This window comes from Dromaius novaehollandiae, chromosome 2 (assembly GCF_036370855.1).
Source record: "Dromaius novaehollandiae isolate bDroNov1 chromosome 2, bDroNov1.hap1, whole genome shotgun sequence".
NCBI classification, from domain to species: Eukaryota; Metazoa; Chordata; class Aves; order Casuariiformes; family Dromaiidae; genus Dromaius; species Dromaius novaehollandiae.
In genome coordinates this window covers 115,932,800-115,949,943 of record NC_088099.1, presented here as the reverse complement: position 1 = coordinate 115,949,943, position 17,144 = coordinate 115,932,800, and the positions used below count along the sequence as shown (strand labels likewise).

General features: G+C 41.2%; 1 protein-coding gene and 1 long non-coding RNA gene across 2 annotated transcripts in view; one reads left to right on the top strand and one right to left on the bottom strand.

The window, feature by feature from the left end:
• LAMA1 (laminin subunit alpha 1) overlaps positions 1-14,844 on the bottom strand; it is a 106,063-nt gene extending 91,219 nt beyond the window's left edge. Inside the window, exon 1 of the mRNA XM_026105553.2 lies at positions 14,726-14,844. Within this exon, the coding sequence (XP_025961338.2) occupies positions 14,726-14,804 (79 nt within the window). The 5' untranslated portion in view covers positions 14,805-14,844. The remainder of the gene's footprint in view (positions 1-14,725) is intronic.
• LOC135327582 (uncharacterized) lies at positions 13,107-16,648 on the top strand. The gene is made up of 3 exons (XR_010387903.1): positions 13,107-13,194; positions 13,677-14,016; positions 15,898-16,648. It is a non-coding gene; the product is annotated as an uncharacterized LOC135327582 (long non-coding RNA).
• Positions 16,649-17,144: the final 496 nt, after the last annotated feature.

Below are 17,144 nucleotides of genomic sequence, written 5' to 3'. Positions count from 1 at the left end.
GTCTGGGACTAGCTAATGTGCTAATTAACAACCAATGCTCAGAAATCAATTTGAAAGAAGTATAATATTGCAAATAAAGATGCATTCTCTCAAATTCAGGCTGGAAACAGAAAGACCACAAGTTTGTTTACTCACGAATGAATATCAGCTGTACTATTTTCCTCCACTAGTTTCCTTCACGTAGTTTCTAACAGTTAAAAAGCAGCCTAACGATCTGTATGTCTTCCTTCATATTCTCAAAAATCAGCATACAACCAGGCTGATGGTCAAAATGAAGCAAAGAATTTGAACAAGGAAGAATGTCTGTCAAAAAAAAAACTCAGAAAAGCCTGAACCCTAATAAAGTTTTATAGTCAAAAAATGTAAGAAGTATGGTCAACATAAAAGACAATATAACACTAAGGGTAGAAGAGGGAAGAATGCATTACACCTCAGTCAAGTCTTAACTGGAAGATGCTAGGTATCCCTTACGCAGTATAAGGGGATGGGGAGTTGAGGTTTGGGAACACCTGCACTCACTGGAAAACTTCCATGATGAGGAAAACCCAGACTTCCAGATCAAATATTTAGGAAAAAAAGGGGGGGGGGGAGGGGCAATGCTAACACATCTACACAAGAGACTGAAACTTGTCACCTGTTAGCTACAAAATCTATGACACAAAGTATAAGACATTTTCAATACCACAGACAGGTTATATAGTATAGTCTAAACGCTAATGCAAGAATCACATCCTTTAGACTATGAAGCCAAGTGCTAACAAGTTAGGAAATGCAAAATTTACCATGGCCCATCTTCCCTTATGAGTGTCTCTAAGCCTGAAAACCTAGAATGAGCTCATGCAGAGACCCTGTCATAATGCATATACACAAAACGGAAGTAGAGAGCATAAGGATGGAAAGACGTGGGTAAATTTGGCATTTAACTCTGGTTGTTTGATTATTTTAAAGGAGAGGGATAACTTTTGCACATTTAAGAAAAAGTGACATTAGATTCTATTTACCAGCCTCCATCATATCAATGTCCCATTGCATAATATTGAAGAAGTTTGAGCAACTGGCTTTCAGTACCATCGAGATATCCCTTTAAAGAGCTACCTCGTTTCCCAAAGTAGCGTTGGGCATATTTGACAGCCTTCTGCTGAAAACACTCAGCATTTTGAGAGAATAAAAAACACACTGGGAAATACAGTAAGTTTAATAACTTACATTGTAACCCAGTATGCTATTTCTAGCTTTATGGTTTGATCATTAACAAATTTCAAAGATCTGAGTCAAAAAATTGAAGTTTGAGTTCTTAGACATAAAAGAAGAATCAAAACTTATCACAGAAATTTCTCAGTAACTTCAATATTTGTATCAACTACCTGCTTTCCTTCAACCAAAAAAGATGCATTTGTGGACATGTTCAAGGAGAGATAATTGAAGGTATAATTTCACTTTACAAAAGAATCGTTGAGTACAGAAAAGTGGTACTGAAGGATGGGTGAGGATAAGCCAGTCGTCAAAAGATAAATACCATTAATGTTGCTGAAAACAGTAATTTCATATACGCAAATCTACTGTATCTACTGATGTCCAATTTTAGGTTAATGTTAGGAAAATAAATCATGTTTATAAAATAAACTGCAAGTATGCTATATTCCAAGGGAACCAGGTTCAGCTTTAAGAAAACCCAACAGCCTGCCAAACTGGTCTTCTGGCCAAGACCAGCTGTAAAGCTGATGGGTGCTGTACACAACCCAGAAAACTAATGTTGCTCACCCTGCGGGTAATTCACAGGCTCATCCAAGGCAGTGGGAAGTCTGATATTTCACTATCAGGCATTCCCGTCTCTCCCTCTCTGGTGCTGTTGCCTCAGCCTTGCAGCACAGGAGGAACTGAGGTACCTACTACCACCACGCGCAGATTCTTTCCTCTGTTCGTCTATGCAGGTGCTCAACTTCTCTGCTCTTCTTGCTAAACTTTTATAGGCAAATAAACAGTACATCACAGGGTGGGTAAGTGGCTGTACAATGAGGTGGGGTGTGGACATACCACTACCTGGTGTACCCCCGTAGTGTCCAGATTGGAACTAGTCTTCTCCAGTTATTTCAGGCTGTTTCCAGATATGGACAAGTTCTATGATGTGTGAAAGTATAACTGGAGACATTCTGTAATGTAGTTAGCAGGTATAAGAAAAGCTGCAAAAAAGTGGTCTGTAAGTAGCATTAATAGCTCAGCTAAGAGGAACTCTGAAATGCCACGCATATCTTTTGGGGATGTACGATAATTCAGGAACAAACTAAGGGGAAGTCTGAAGAAGGAAGAAAAGAGACAGCTAACTTCCGTAACAATAAAAAAGCATAACTGGAAAAAAGTTGCATAATTTGTGAGCGGGCTCTACATAATGAGCTTTCAAAGTATAATGAATATTCCTTTCCTCAAGTCATGTCTTGTAAGTATTGATTTTTGTATCATGTTGGCCTGTTGAAGAATCTGCCCAGAAACCCTGTCACAGCATTTACAAACAAGAAGAGCCAAAGGCTGACAGATGGGCAGTCTGCCAAGGAACAAGAAGACTGCTAGACCATGAAATTAGTTCTCTCTTGTCCACCAATAGCTTTTTTGACACATTGAGGAGCCTATATCTTTTGGTTGTTGGGTTTGGGTTTTGTTTGAGCATTATACTAGTTTTTTCCTGAAGGCACCTTAATCTTTGGAACAATTTTAACTCAAACCTGAGGTAAATATAACCCATACCTATTAAATATTTTAGCGTCTTGTCATTTTTCCCCTCATATTCAGCCTGAGCCAGAATGTTAGCCTAGATCAATATGACAATATTACAAGCAGTGCAACTGGCACATCAAAGATTAAGGACCTCAGTACCTATGACTACATCGATAGACAAAGGTTCACCTTGCATTTCTTTCTTAAAATCAACTTTCAACCTGAGCAACAGTCTTTGTTGTAAATGAACATCCCATCTGGGTTTAACTCTAATTATGTTTGTGTTCATAAATGTGCACCATTAGGCTTCACTTATTATAATGAATAGGAAGTTATGACTCAAATATCTATTAGCCTCTCTTGTGATTCTAAATTTACATTTATTCCTGACAAAGTCCAAGATACCTGAGCTTGAAATTAATTTCAGAGGTTTAGTGGTCCTGGTCATTTCTGTACTGTGACCCCATATCACAACAACAGCAGAGGGTCACCACTCCTTTCCCCATGTAAGCAGTGAAAGACTCCTTGAGGTAGCTGTAATCATAAACCAAATCTTACAGCATGTAGTACCACTGCAAAGAACTCTGAAGTGTATTTTTTACTGATTTCATACAAGTACATTATTCACCAGCATACATAAAAATGAAGTTCATACAGTGTATGTCATTTATCTAAGTGTACTATCTTAATATTTCAAAGTGCAGCTGCCTTAGAAGAAATTGTTTGCTATTTAAAGTAGAAGTTTTCCATTAATGAAGAAAAACTGCTTTAAGAGTTCACTTGGCACATCAGAACTACAAGCTCTCCCAGTTTAGAAATCCGTGTGTTTTTTCAGACATACGAGACAGGTTTCCATTCCAGCAGGCACAAAGCCATTATTGGGGCACACACAGTTCTGTATCGCTGCCAGATCTTCCAGGGTGGAAGGGAGGGCATTTCCTCCAGCCTCAATGGAGCTGAGAGGATTTGCAACTGTGTCACAGTTAAGACATGCATAACTTGATCATTTCCTTACCTCTACTGTCAAGACTTCACAGCTCAGATTAAAATGGTTAATTGGGTAACCATCTGCAGGGTTTTTTTCCAGTTATAACCAATTGTTCAGTGTGCTGTAGAGGTGGCATTCTGCTCTTGGTAGAAACTAAAACATATCCTGCTACTATTTTTCTAGGCATTTTACTTGAGGCAACCAAGAAAAATTGTAAATTTTTATACTGTTTATCTAAGTCTGCTGAGCACCAGACATGCAGGTTAACCAATAAACAGGGAGCATCTTTTTATCAATATTTTAAGTATAGAGATGCAAGTCACTTGTTGCACATTTTATGTTTGAGACTCTCACCAGTGCCAAACCTGTACTTCATTATGTTACAGTAAATGTCTTCATGAAAAATCAAAGGCATTTGTCTCCATGTAGAATAAATTCCTGAAAATGTAATTTTCAGGGCACAAAATTAGAGAGAAAAAAAGCAACTAATATTTCAAAGTAAAGAGAGTTCTCTTCCGCACTACCATCAATGCTCAGTAATTCAGCCAGCCACATGGAATTTTAATCAAGTATCCTGGAAGCATTTTGCCTTTGGCCCAGAAAGAATGATGCATTTCAGCCCAAATGATAATTTAAAAAAATTCTAACAGTCTGAACTTAAACTTTAACTTAAAATTCAGCAAAGCTAGTCTGACACTAGTAAAAATTGCAGAGTATATTTTGGACCCTACGTAGAAACAGCCCAAACTCTTCTGCTGACTTAATGTGAAAAATGAAATGCGTACACAAAAGTAGAGCTGCAGAGGGGGCATCAGATACTTTTCACATTGTCCTCAAGAACAGAGGAGATCAGGAGGGCTGCTCAGGTTTTAGAGAGAGATTGTATCATAGTGTAGTTCATAGTGTGGGGTACGTGGGTAGGGTAAATATCCTGATTTTTTTTTCCTGTCACTACACCACAGAGAAGCCTTCTTACCCTCTTTGCCTATCACTACAACAGGATTTTCAGCCTAGCAAAGACACTCAAAAATTGATTTTGCAGTTACCACTGTTAACTGTGGCAGTACAGCATTAGCACCTCTTTACTTCGAGTACCCGCAATAAAAATTTGAGCAACCTTGCACGTCACTGGAGGCAAGCAGCAGTGTGGGAACTTTTGCTCCACACCAAGATACACATTGAATATATTTATCCACCAGTAGTCATGATTTGTACATACTGCCATATTACTGCCTTCATGTCATATACTATTGCCCATCACCATTGAAAGATCTATCCTCCTTTAGCCATCACGCAATTCAGTTTGAAGTTCCCTGCCCATCCACATACATCTCCTTCTGACTGCTTGCAGAGAACAGCCTCTTCCACTTCACAAAAAATATTCTCTGTACTTTGCAAATCCATTTCTCCCAGTAGAAATTTTCCCATTAGAATACTACGAAATATGCCAGAAACTAAGCTGTCCCTTTTGAGACCACTCCGAAGCAGAGTGGTCATTCATCTGACCCTAGTGTTTGTACTCGCTGCACGCCTTTAGCAATGATAGACTTGTTCTGGAAGATGTTGGCAGACACACTGTAAACAAGATAAATTGTGATCAGGCTTGAAAGGATTTGAGTCCTGTAAGCCTTGACTTAAAACTCATGTTTACTTCTAACTGTCCATTTCAGTAACATGCTCACATTTTTGCATTAGCAAAAAAAAGTTTCTAAAATGCTTATCGACCTAGTGAAAAGGCTACTTACTGTTAACATTCAAAAATAAATTTTTAAGAACACCCAGTTTTATTCACAAACCATATAGTTCCAGATTCATGACAGACAGATTTGCTTTCTATTTGAATAAGTGTTTTTACCCTGTAAACGAGATATTTATCTAAGGACAATTCATCTAATTTGCATTTATGGGATAATTGAAATTCACATGCAAACTCTCCTGAAGTTAACTTGATCCCTCCCACTACCACCAAGATTTTTAACTCTGGCATATTATAAAGGGCATTTTCTGGTAATAAACTAATGTATTTTAGAGACTCTACAGGCTAAAGCAAATGAATGGATTCTTTGAAATTTCAACAGCATATATTCCACAAGCCTAATTTAAACCAGGGTTTCCACAGATCCTGACAATTCAAAGAGTCTTCTCTTCAGACTCCTGTTATCTAGCCTTTCTCAGCCAATAAAGTAGAAACGACCTAATCAGAGACATTAGCACACAGTCACAATCATTTACTGCATTCCCCTCTTACACCAGTGCGAGATATGAACAAAAGGGAGCACTATAAAAGCAAATATATTACATGAATGGCTGTCACATGGAGGATAAAACACATACTATACTATTCATATATTTGAACACAAAAGGTTTATAAAAGAAAACTAGATAAAGATCTAGTGGATTCTTTTCCACAGTTTTGCTAGTAGAGAAGTGCTCCCAGCACCTGGGTCTCTCACATCAGTAAAGCAACTGCCAGAAACAGAGTAGATATAATGTGATTAATTGGCTTTTCAAGCACAGGTCTCTTCTCAAATCACTCAAATACTTTTTGGCTAGATACTCCCTTCTGGATGACTCAGAAATAGCTTCAGGGAAGTCGACAAAGACTGTGCTTGCTACCCAAGGCCAGGAGGGCTGGCTGCGGTCAGACCCAAAAGCGGCTGGCTCTCCCAGGGCAGGGATGCCAGCACACCCATGCTCGGGGCCGCGCATCCCCGGGTGCCCAGCTCACCCCAGCTGCGGCCCTGAAGTTAGTCCTGGCTGACGCCGTGCAAGTGAAACGGAGAAAAGCTCAGACTGCTGCTCCAGTCGTTCCTGAAAGAGCAGCACTCCTCTGCAGCAAAAATGTGGAGAAGTGCCAATGGCTGCTATTTTCTTCCGGGCTCCCTCCCACGCAAACACTTCTTTACACGCTGCTTCTTTGATCAGCTGAGTCATGTTTGGTAACAGAAGGCAAAGCTGTCAGGGAATGCTTTCAGAAAACTGAATAAACTATCAATATGAACTGAGCATCAAGATCTGCAGTACTAACTCCTGTTTGCATTTATGCTCAGTAGTTGAAATCCAAGATCCGATAAAGTCAGTACAACTTATGCCACTGATTTCCAAAGAGCTAGGATTTTGCTGTTAAAGCATTAGTTAGGTCCATGAGAAAAAACATCCAAAAATCAAACCATGACTATAGAAGTTGTTTTGAATTATTCTATACAGGCACTGTATATAGAATACATACAGTATTCTACATACTGTAGTAGATACAATATACTATTCTATATACTACAGAATAGTATTCTGTATACTGTGTATAGTATGCTGGTTGTAGGTAAGAAAAATAACTATTGGAAAAAATGTTTTCTATAAGAAAAAACTTTGCAACTTATCAAACTTATATGTACAATATCAGGAGAACATTTTAAAGCTCTCTAACACCCTTCCTGTTCTGATCCTCCAAAACAGGATCCCCTTTCCTAAATTGCTCCCCACAATGGTCACTTATCTTGCCTCTCTCTCTCTAGTTTTGCGTAAAGTATTTGAAGCAGTGGGTTATTCAACCACTTCCTTTTACAGGGTTAAACCTTTATAAGAGTGCAAGTTACAGTACCCCTCATCCAGTCTTTATTTTTTTCTTAAAAAGCGACACATTGCTGCATTAGTGGTCCAGTAATCCCAAGCATACCCCTTACCTAACATTTAATTAAAGGATGCAGTGTTTTTTTTAATGCAGTACCAGTCTTGAAGTATGCAAAGTAATCACACATCACAACAGAAGACACAGTAAAGGAAAATGTTTTGGAACTCACTCCAAAAGGAGCTTACTGTTAAATGCCTTTGTTATAGAAAAACATTCCAGTATTAGACACTGAGTCACACCTCCTGGGTAGCAAAAAAGGGACTGGAAATTTTAAGCATATATAAAAATCTGTGTGTATATAACTGTGTACATATAAATACGTATGAGAACATGGATTTACAATACTTCATACTTTTCAATGTTTAAAGTATCACCTCTCCAGCTATTCACCATCTCTTGTCAGGGAATAAGTTTTCTGCATAACAGTTTAGATAATTAGTAAGTCTCCTGAAAAAGAATTCTTCTTCAGTCTTATGCAGAGAACTTACTCACTAGTGATCCCACTCCCATCCAAGAGTTTCTTTTGTTTGAAGAGCTGCAAATCTCCAACACATTTTTAAAAGTGGATCTAATTTATACAGGGTATCCCCCAGATCATTCCAAAAACCACTACTTTTCCAGCCTGCTATGAAAAGCAAGTATATGGCTAATGCCTAAATTCAGTGTGTGAAGACCTATTTGTCTCTGTTACAGTGGGTAAGTTGAATGCAGCCCACCAGGTTATCAAGAGGCTTACCACAAAAAAGAATCAAGACTAAAGCATCTAAATACTAACCTAACACTTGGTGAAGGTGCTTATGCTGTTAGTCACTTAGAAACTTTAAAACCTAAGACAACTCAAAGCATTTTTTAATTGAGCTTGATTTCATTCAACTCTAGAACGAAAGATTTTTTTACTCTATGGATTTGGGTATATTAACTAGAGAGACCTTTCCTACTGACTCCCTCCCACCAGACCAGTACAATTTCTGCTGCCTTTTTGCAGATAAAAGCTTATATAAACATGATAGAGGGGGCAGTGGACATGGGTCTATCTTCAAGGTCATTTTGGAGCAAAACAGCAGTAAAAATGCAGACAGAGCTGAGGTGAAAACATAGTTTGTATTTCAGGAAGACTGTTTCTTAAACAGCTTTTTAACCTTTATTCTCATGCGGGAACCAAGAGGAGGGCTGGATCTCACAGAACAATAAATGAGCTCAGAAGGAATTACATCATGCTTGCAAAACAGCTTTAAAATCTGAAACTTTAATTTAAAAGAATTGGTTAGGGAATATCTCTGATGGAGTCTTCACTGTTAAATAATGCTTTCCAAAAAAAGTCACTAGAAGCTAACAAGTTACAGCTAATAAAACAGATGGAACTGCTAAAGGCTCAAATCTACTCTGTCTACACAAAGAGGGAGCAGGATCTAAACGGGGCTGACTGGTAAGAAAAGCAGAGCAAAGACAAGACAAAACAACTCTGTCCATTAACCCACCTTAGAGAGTGCCTTAACATCACTTGCAAGCTTGGGCCACTAATGGAAGGGCCACATCAGGCCCAACAGTGGGTAAGACTGGCTGCTACAGATGCCCCTCTGGGATAGTCCGATGAACTCACGGCATTTTAAACAGAAGGAATTTTACAGAGAGAGTTAAAAAAAATCAGCTTCTTTGGTAAAAATCTATGTCTCCTCTTTTGTTCTGCCAGGAGCATGAAGTAAAACCTCCTGGGAGGAAGAACTGCCGATTCACATTGAGAGAAGAGGTTTAAACTACACACATCTACCTATTCTCAATATTTAAGGATATCACAGGCTTAGGTAGTAATAGTATTTTTATACCGCTATACACTTCTATGGCTTCAGTTTTTACAGTATTGTTTTCATCTACTGTAACCAACAAAATTAAATCTTCTAGTTTTCTCATAAGAATGTAGATACACGCAAGTTGTAACACCCAAAAATAACGTGAACAAAATAATGACTCCTATTTCAGGGCAAAAGCATCTTTTTTATGTCTGAAAGCACAGAATTATTGCAAAAGCATTAAAATGAAGTCCTTAATTAAAAACAATGCAAGAAACCAAGTTTAAACTAAGACAGATGTATCATCTGTCCTTTTTTTGCCTTGACTCACAACTCCACCAGCCAAAGCACTCACTCAAACCTCAAAGCCAGAGAGCAGTACCCATTACACAGTGCCTTGGGCACTAGGGTAAGCTAGACAGTTGCCCCAGATATCACTCAAGTACCTCAAAACATATAAATGAGAAATTAGATTGATACAGGTTTACACCAACTAACAAATTACAGTTCCTGCAAAATGACCTAACCAATCTCATCTTGCAAGACCTCTGCATTGTACTATTCCTCGGTTTTGCCAGGAGAAGACACCTCAGCAAGGCATGCCTAGGGGAGAGCTGCTGTTCAGCCCCCTGCAAAAAAATAAAGACTTAGGAGGGGGAGGCACACCCCATCTGAAGATCCTGTGCGAGAGTGCCGTAAATACCAGCAACTGATCAACATACACTGATAATCCTGACTTTCCAGAGATACATCTTCTAAGCCCTCAGGAGATGGGGAAAATATTTATGACTTTTTTTATCTTAATCTTTAGTCTACTTAGAATGCTTTCATGGGCTTTTTCTCCTTCACATACCTTTGCAGTCTGAGGAAAGAGCAACTAGTCTATGGCACTTCAGTACTGACTTTCTATTAAAAGAAGTGAAAAAGAAATTTGAAATTTAGGACTGTCTAATCATGACCAAGCACTTAATGTTTTCTCCACAAGTGGCATAAGAAATTGTATGCAGACCAGCAGAATAACTGAAATGTCTTTTGGCTCTTCCTTCCTCTCTCCCATTCTCACCTCAGACTTCAATGATCAAAACTTGTACATAGTCAAGATTCATTACCTTTCACATTATTCTTTCTACATTTCACATTCCTTCCAGTGTGATGGAGCCCAATTTCTGTTTAATACAACACTGATGCTCCAGTTGCTGGCCTTCAGTGCTCAGTCTGCTCAGTAACTGGCCAGGACAGACTGTGGTGGTAAGATGCAGGGCAGACGTACTGACCAGCAACCTGTTCTCACCTGACCAGCCCCTTTTATCCCCTTATCCCAGTATTTTCGCATACTTGTTCCTCCCAAGCCACCTTGATTCTTCCTTCCCTGAACATCCCAAAACAACTCTGGGAGGGGCAAGGGCTCCTTCCACCTTGTTCCTCCGTGCTCTTTCATGACTGTGGAGATAGGGATTTACCACAACTTAAATGCAGCACAGACAGTTAATACATATCCTGTGGCCCAGCCAGCTACCCACATGAAGACCTGTGAGGGGTATGCAGGTTCACTCTAACTGAGGCTCCTGACCAGAGAAGAAAGTGGGACTTGAGCCACATATACCATTCGGCCTAGTTTTGCCAAAACCAAGAAGTTTTTCAGCAAACCACAGCGCGTGCATTAAATGATTGTCTCAGACTCCTACCATCTTTTCAGCTCAGTCAATCTCCTGTCTCACAGGGCAAGTTGCAAACAGCACTACCTCTAAGTTTCCTGCACATCTCAAGGGACTTTAGATTTATTTTAGTGTTTTCTTGTCAGGAAAGAATATTTATACCAACATAAGCATAGCAGAGTTGTTAAAAGGAAATATTTAAAAGTGAACAAAAACATTGCATGAGGTAGAATCCTTCTAATTTCAGAAGATGTGTCAACTACTGACAGTTGTTATTCAGGCAGAAACTGCTCCTGCAGAGTATCACATAACTCTGTTGCAGGTCTCTTACCCCTTCCCTTGAAACATCTGGCATTTAGGATTGACAGAAAGAAGTACTATTCAAGCCATTAGCACACAAACTACAATACAGTACAGCGCTTCTGAAGTCCCTATGAAATGAAAAAGTTATGTCATACAGACAGCGTTTGCAGATGGAACATGTAGCTCATCCTGAAAGCTTAAGCAGATTTCATCTTAAAGCTTTATGGTCATTCAATTAAATTCTGAAAGTTTGGCTCTCAGTTTCAAACACTGTATCAACCCACAAGACACCTTTGAATGAATGAGGCTGTAGTCAGGTACTAGGAACATCAGGTTTACCTATCTGGGCTTGACTAACAGACCTAAAAAAAGGACTCGGATATCATGCTGCCAAGTGTTCCTGCACCTACAAATAAAGCACACCAACTCTGAAGTAGAATTCACCACCCTGAATTAGGCACCCAAATGCCCATCTGCACTGAATGAGATGCACAGCCACCCCACCAAGTGGTGCCAGGCTTGAGTGACCCAGTGAAAAACAAGGGATGAGTACAGTAAAAACTGTCTTTCGCTCCTGGATTAAGATGCCCAATTGCTGCTTGCAACAGAACAGGCAGAAAGCCTGCAGCTTGATTCTCCTCCCATCTTTGACTGCCCAAACTATCAAACTATAGCATCAGCTTTTTTCCTTGACCATTCCCTTTCTGCACGCTTTAAACTTGTGGCACAGTAGCTCTGTTTCAAACAGAGGTTTGATGAGATTTCCTGTGTTTCTCCTCCACCCCGCCTTACCTGTTGAAACTACCTGATAATAAGACACTATTCAAAAACTAGAGATGTGAGTTGAAGCCATCTCAAGCTAAGATTTGATCCAAATCTCCCACTTCCTGGGCAAATGCTCTAACCAGACTTATATGTAAACTTTACCACTTAACTTTCAGAAAAAAGTGATTGCTGAACATAATGTTATGATTTATGTGTTAGTCATAGCCTAAGCATGCTTACTAAACCAGGTTCTTGAAGCAAGGTAGGTTTGAAACCCAAATGATAAGCACGAGAAACCTCTGTGTTCAGTTCTGCCCAGACGGAGCATCCTCAGCACCTTTCTGGGGTCATTCATTCAATCTTTTCAGCATTAGCGTTTGAAGACTACTGATTCCCAAGCCCCTGATAGGAACAACAGAGTAGGCTACTACAGCACACTAGCTTACAAAAATAAGCTGATGCAAGAGGCAGCTGAGCAAAGAGTACATCCACAACTACAGTCTGAAAATGCAAACCCAACTTTTCAACATGAAGGGGATATTTTAACAAAGCACCTGCAATGAAAATACCAACTACATTTTACAGCTATGTAGATACTATTCTTTAGGCTGAAAGGACTGAATCATCCAAGTTGTTCAGTGCAGTGACTCTACTACTCTCTTTTGCTCTTTCTCGGACTGGACTTCAGCACTTTCCAACAGACCCTTGCATTCTCCAGTTTCCTGACTTGCTGACAGGACAAAAGCAGACATGAACCGAAAAACAGGAAATGCTGAAATAATTCTACAAAGGCACTTTCCATAGGCATGCCAAGATACCTTTCATCCCAACTTCTCCAAAGCCCTTGCAACGGTCTGAGGAATCTTTCCACCCTTACCACAAACCACATTTCATATCATTGTGATGTTTAAAGTTTGAGCTTGAGTTGTTTACTCTCTGCAAAAACATGGCCATTCCAATCTGCATCGCATTCTTCACATTGTTTTAGGATCAGCTATCTTGAATTCTGTTTTTTGTAAGGCAGTTTTCCACCAGGCGGTTTTGATACTCACTGCTTCCTCAGATGATCTGTGTCCTCGTGCTGAGAGGCAAAAAAAAGTCTAACAACTTAATCTAATAGAAAGAATAGTCTCCTGACCTGGACTTCTGGCTAGCAAAATATGCACATTGAAAGTAAAACATTCAAACAGTTGCAGAAGAGGTGGCTTAGGTGCAGTCACTGATGTGGAAATATGCATTTTATCGAAATGACTCTAGATGTGCACAGCTGTATAAAAGCTAGCCTATCAGGACTAAAATCTTTGCAAAAGCTGCAGTAGATTACTGCAGGGTGATCACTGCAAGTTTCTATGAAAAAAGGTAAGGGGTCCATCAGCTGTATTTTTCTATCTTTAGCAAAATTCCTTTTTCTAAAACTCTGTGCTAACATACATATTTAATAGCAGTTTACAGTGAAGTAAGATTATTTGATGTACTTTATGGAAAATGTAGTAATGAAATCTAAATTTTGCATCATATTGTCCATCTTTTCATTTGGTTCTGAAAGTAAACTTTTCATAACCAAGGCCACATGTATTTATTTACACACTGAAATATATGCATCAGCAATTTACCTGGGTTTGATTTTGTGTGCTTTACCTGGAGAATGAACTTTTGCTTGCATAATAATTGCAATTGTTAATAAACCCATTTGCTTTTATTGCATAGTGGGTAAGCCTCCAGATGCCAATCTCCCATACTATATCCATCTTAAACACCACACTTCACCTTCAAGAAAATTAAGTCATGCATCTGCACAACATATGCCTTCCAACCATTTTCCATTCTCGTTTTTTTAACAGAGACCTAATGTGGTTGGGAATTACTGTGCATGGAGTGGCGATCGGTAGAAGTTTTGCTGTTGAGTGCGCCAGGAGCTGAATCAAGGCACAGGTGAGGCGTGTGGCACCTCTCAGTGCTTCACCTCATACCCCAACATGCGACACAGTCAACTGCTGTTGACCCGGCAGCGAGGAGTGAACCGCTGCGCTCGCTAGCTCCGGCGAGGCTCACAAGAAAAACAGAAGCTATCCCACCCTGAACAAAGAGGAAGAGTATGTGAAATTACTCACAAAGCAAGAACTCGCCACAGAGCCGCCCAGCATCCCGATCACGGTGTGCTGAGCAACACGTGCAAGCAGGGTAAGACAACTTTTATAAGTTCTCTGCTGCATCCTTACGCTACATCGCTTTCGCGCCTGGAAAGTATTTTTGATCGTCCCTTACGGCTTGTAACAGAGCGGTAAGTTCGCACCGGCGACAGCACGAGGCATCCCTCGGGCCCGACTTGCCCCCCCCGCCAGGGCACACCCCGTCCCGTCCCGTCCCCCCCGGGGGCTCCGCCGCGGCGGGGCGGGCGGGGGCCCCGGCGGACCGGGCCGCCCCCGGGTTTCTCCGCTCTGCGCGGCGCTTCTCGCCTTCCACAAAGGCGGTGGGCGGCCCCGGCCGCCGCGGGGAGAGAAAAGGCTCCCGGAGGGGGAGGGCGGCCGTGGAGATGGTGGGGGGAGATGGGGGACTGCAGGGCTGGGCAAAGCAGCCGCGCGGGCCGCTCCGTCGCCCCCCCAGCCCGGGGCTCCCGGCCACCCGCAGCGGCTCCCCCGCAGGAGAAGGGGCACCCGAAGAAACCCTGCCCGGCACCCGGCGCGCGTTTGCAAGCAAGCACTGCAAGCACTGCACACACGCACACACACACACAAACCCGTGCGCGCACACACACGCACACACACACACAAACCCGTGCGCGCACACAAACCCGTGCACACACACAAACCCGTGCACACACACACACACACACACACACACACACGCAGCGAGCCGCGCACCCCCGCGGCGGGACACCCCCCGCCCTCACCTCGGGGCTGGCCCTGCCCCGGCGCCCAGAGCAGCGAGGCCACCAGCGCCACGAGCACCAGCCGCCCGCCGCTCCCCATCGCTGCCGCCGCCGGCTGCTGCCCGGCCCCCGAGCGCGCCCGCCTTATATGCTCCCCCCGGCCCGGCCCGCCCCTCCCCGCGCCGCGGTCCTCTGCCGCTCGCGCTGGGGAGTGCCCTCGACATGGAGCCGCTGGGTTTTCCCCGTAAATTTGTCCCCCACCCCCGCCAACTTCGGAAATTCGTGCCCTCGCCGGTGGTTTCCAAGCCCACCCTCCGCAGAAGCGCAGCGATCCAGCCATGTTTCTAAACCGAAAGAGTTAAAATTACCTGCTTTTGTCCTTCTGAAAGTCCTCGTGACCTTGCAGCGACCAGCAGCCTCTTGAAATTAGCATAAAATGCAAAAAAACGCGTGTAGAAATTCTCATTATTAGAAAAGTTTCAATGAAAGTTAGTTCGGATTTGGCTTTCCTGTTTTTACCCTTGTCAGTCACACAGCTCATGTCTCCAGTACGCCTTAATCGATATCCCAAATAAGTTGCAGCGAGCAATGAATTTTTCCTGGAACAAGAAGAACTGTGTAGATGCACAGTACAGTTGATTGGGGTGGGGGAATTTTAGTCAAAAGATACCGTGTCTCAAATGCAAATCCCCGCTGGCAACACATGGCTGGTTACTGAGATTTTAGGGAAGCATTATGTTGCACTGTATCATATTGCTTTTTAAACCACTTTTCAAAATGCAATAGTATCAATGAGTTGCATAAGCAGAGTTCGGCTGCAAGTGTGTTCTTGAAGTTGCGGGGAGCCACTGGTGGAGTTCAGACTTCAGTGTGGTCGACAGGTTGTTTTTATTGATAAGGGTGAAGAAATTCAGGAAAAGAGTAGTAGTTTATATCTTTTATATAAAATAAAGCTATTTATTACCACATAACTTAGAGTTATGATTTAGACTTCAGAATGCACAGCAATGTTTGCATGCAAAACCGGAAAACAAGCCGGAAAAATCTACAGGTCAAGGAGATAGATAAAAAATGAAAAAGTTCTGCCATAAAATGTTATCAAAGGCCTTCAAGCCTACAAATAAGTAATACTCAGCATCTGTCCTTCCAACAGATCAGTCCTTTGCTCACACCATGAACTTCTTAAATTTCAGGACAGGCAAGAAGGAGGAAAGGAAAACATCTGTGGAGAGAAAAGTCAACAAATCTCAAGAGCCAAAGTGTCATTAGTTCTAAAATCATAGAGGTCGGGTTAAGGAATCCTCTGTGCAGGATCGCAGATACCAGTTGGGAGCCAAGTACAAAGGAAAGGGAAAGAGGAGCATCTGTGCAACATAAAATCTTGCCAATTTTCAGCTTTATAATCAGTTTAACCATTTCTTCAAATTCCAGCGAGCTGAATATTGCTTTCTTGCATGCATGCAGTGAGGAAGTCCCAGTTCTTTTTCTACATGCAGTTATCCTCACCAGAGCATGCCAAAAGAACTAGAGAACGTGCACGGAAACACAGCTCTGGACTGTATCATTATACCGGATTATTGTAGTTTAACTAAACATCTATTTGCAGCTTTTAACTGAAAAGTGTACACTGCGTTATTCTGCAGGAGTGCATCTCTTTTGTTCAGTGTTTATTATAACCATTCACTGGGAAAAATGACTCTTTTCAAATTTCACTCGAGCATGTACTTCTGCTTAGATAAGAGAATTACTGTGTTTTCTATCATTTCCTTTGTCCATAGTTCATTGCTGTTATTATCAAGTACCAAACAGTCAGAATGATCCTTGGTTCAAGACATACCTCCATTAATATAATCCTTTCCTAACCTAGGTTTCTAAAGAGCGTTGAATGATTATACCTTTAGATGAGAATCTCAGTCTCTTAAGCAAGTGTAATGCCACTGCCCATTTACACTGCAGGCATCATGTATCGTAAATGAAAGATTAGAAATTTCTTAGTCTTTGGCAAACTAATCCAATGAGAAAAATGAAATGCTGTGGTACAGGTAAGATCTTGAGTGAGTCAAGAAGTGTGGGAGAGAATGAGAGCATTTTAGGGCACTGTGCTTTCATGCGTCTTTATACAGTCCCCATAGACCACGTGCATAAGCTGAAACTCTGAGCATTATTATAAAATATATGCTTAACATAAGTAGCAACACTGAAAATTAAAATAGCACAGCAGAGTTTTAGATTATAAAATTGAGTTGCTACTGCTCCAATTTTTCTTGGAAAAAAAGACAGAGATGGCACAATCTTTAGGAAAGTTATTTTCTCAGTCTCAAAATTGTTTGTTTGGCTAATTACAATTTACTCCAAATACTCCAAATAAAGCAAAAAAAAAAAAAATTGCTATGTAAAACAAGAAACAAGAAAAAAGTTAACTGTAAGACCTAGAAAATAC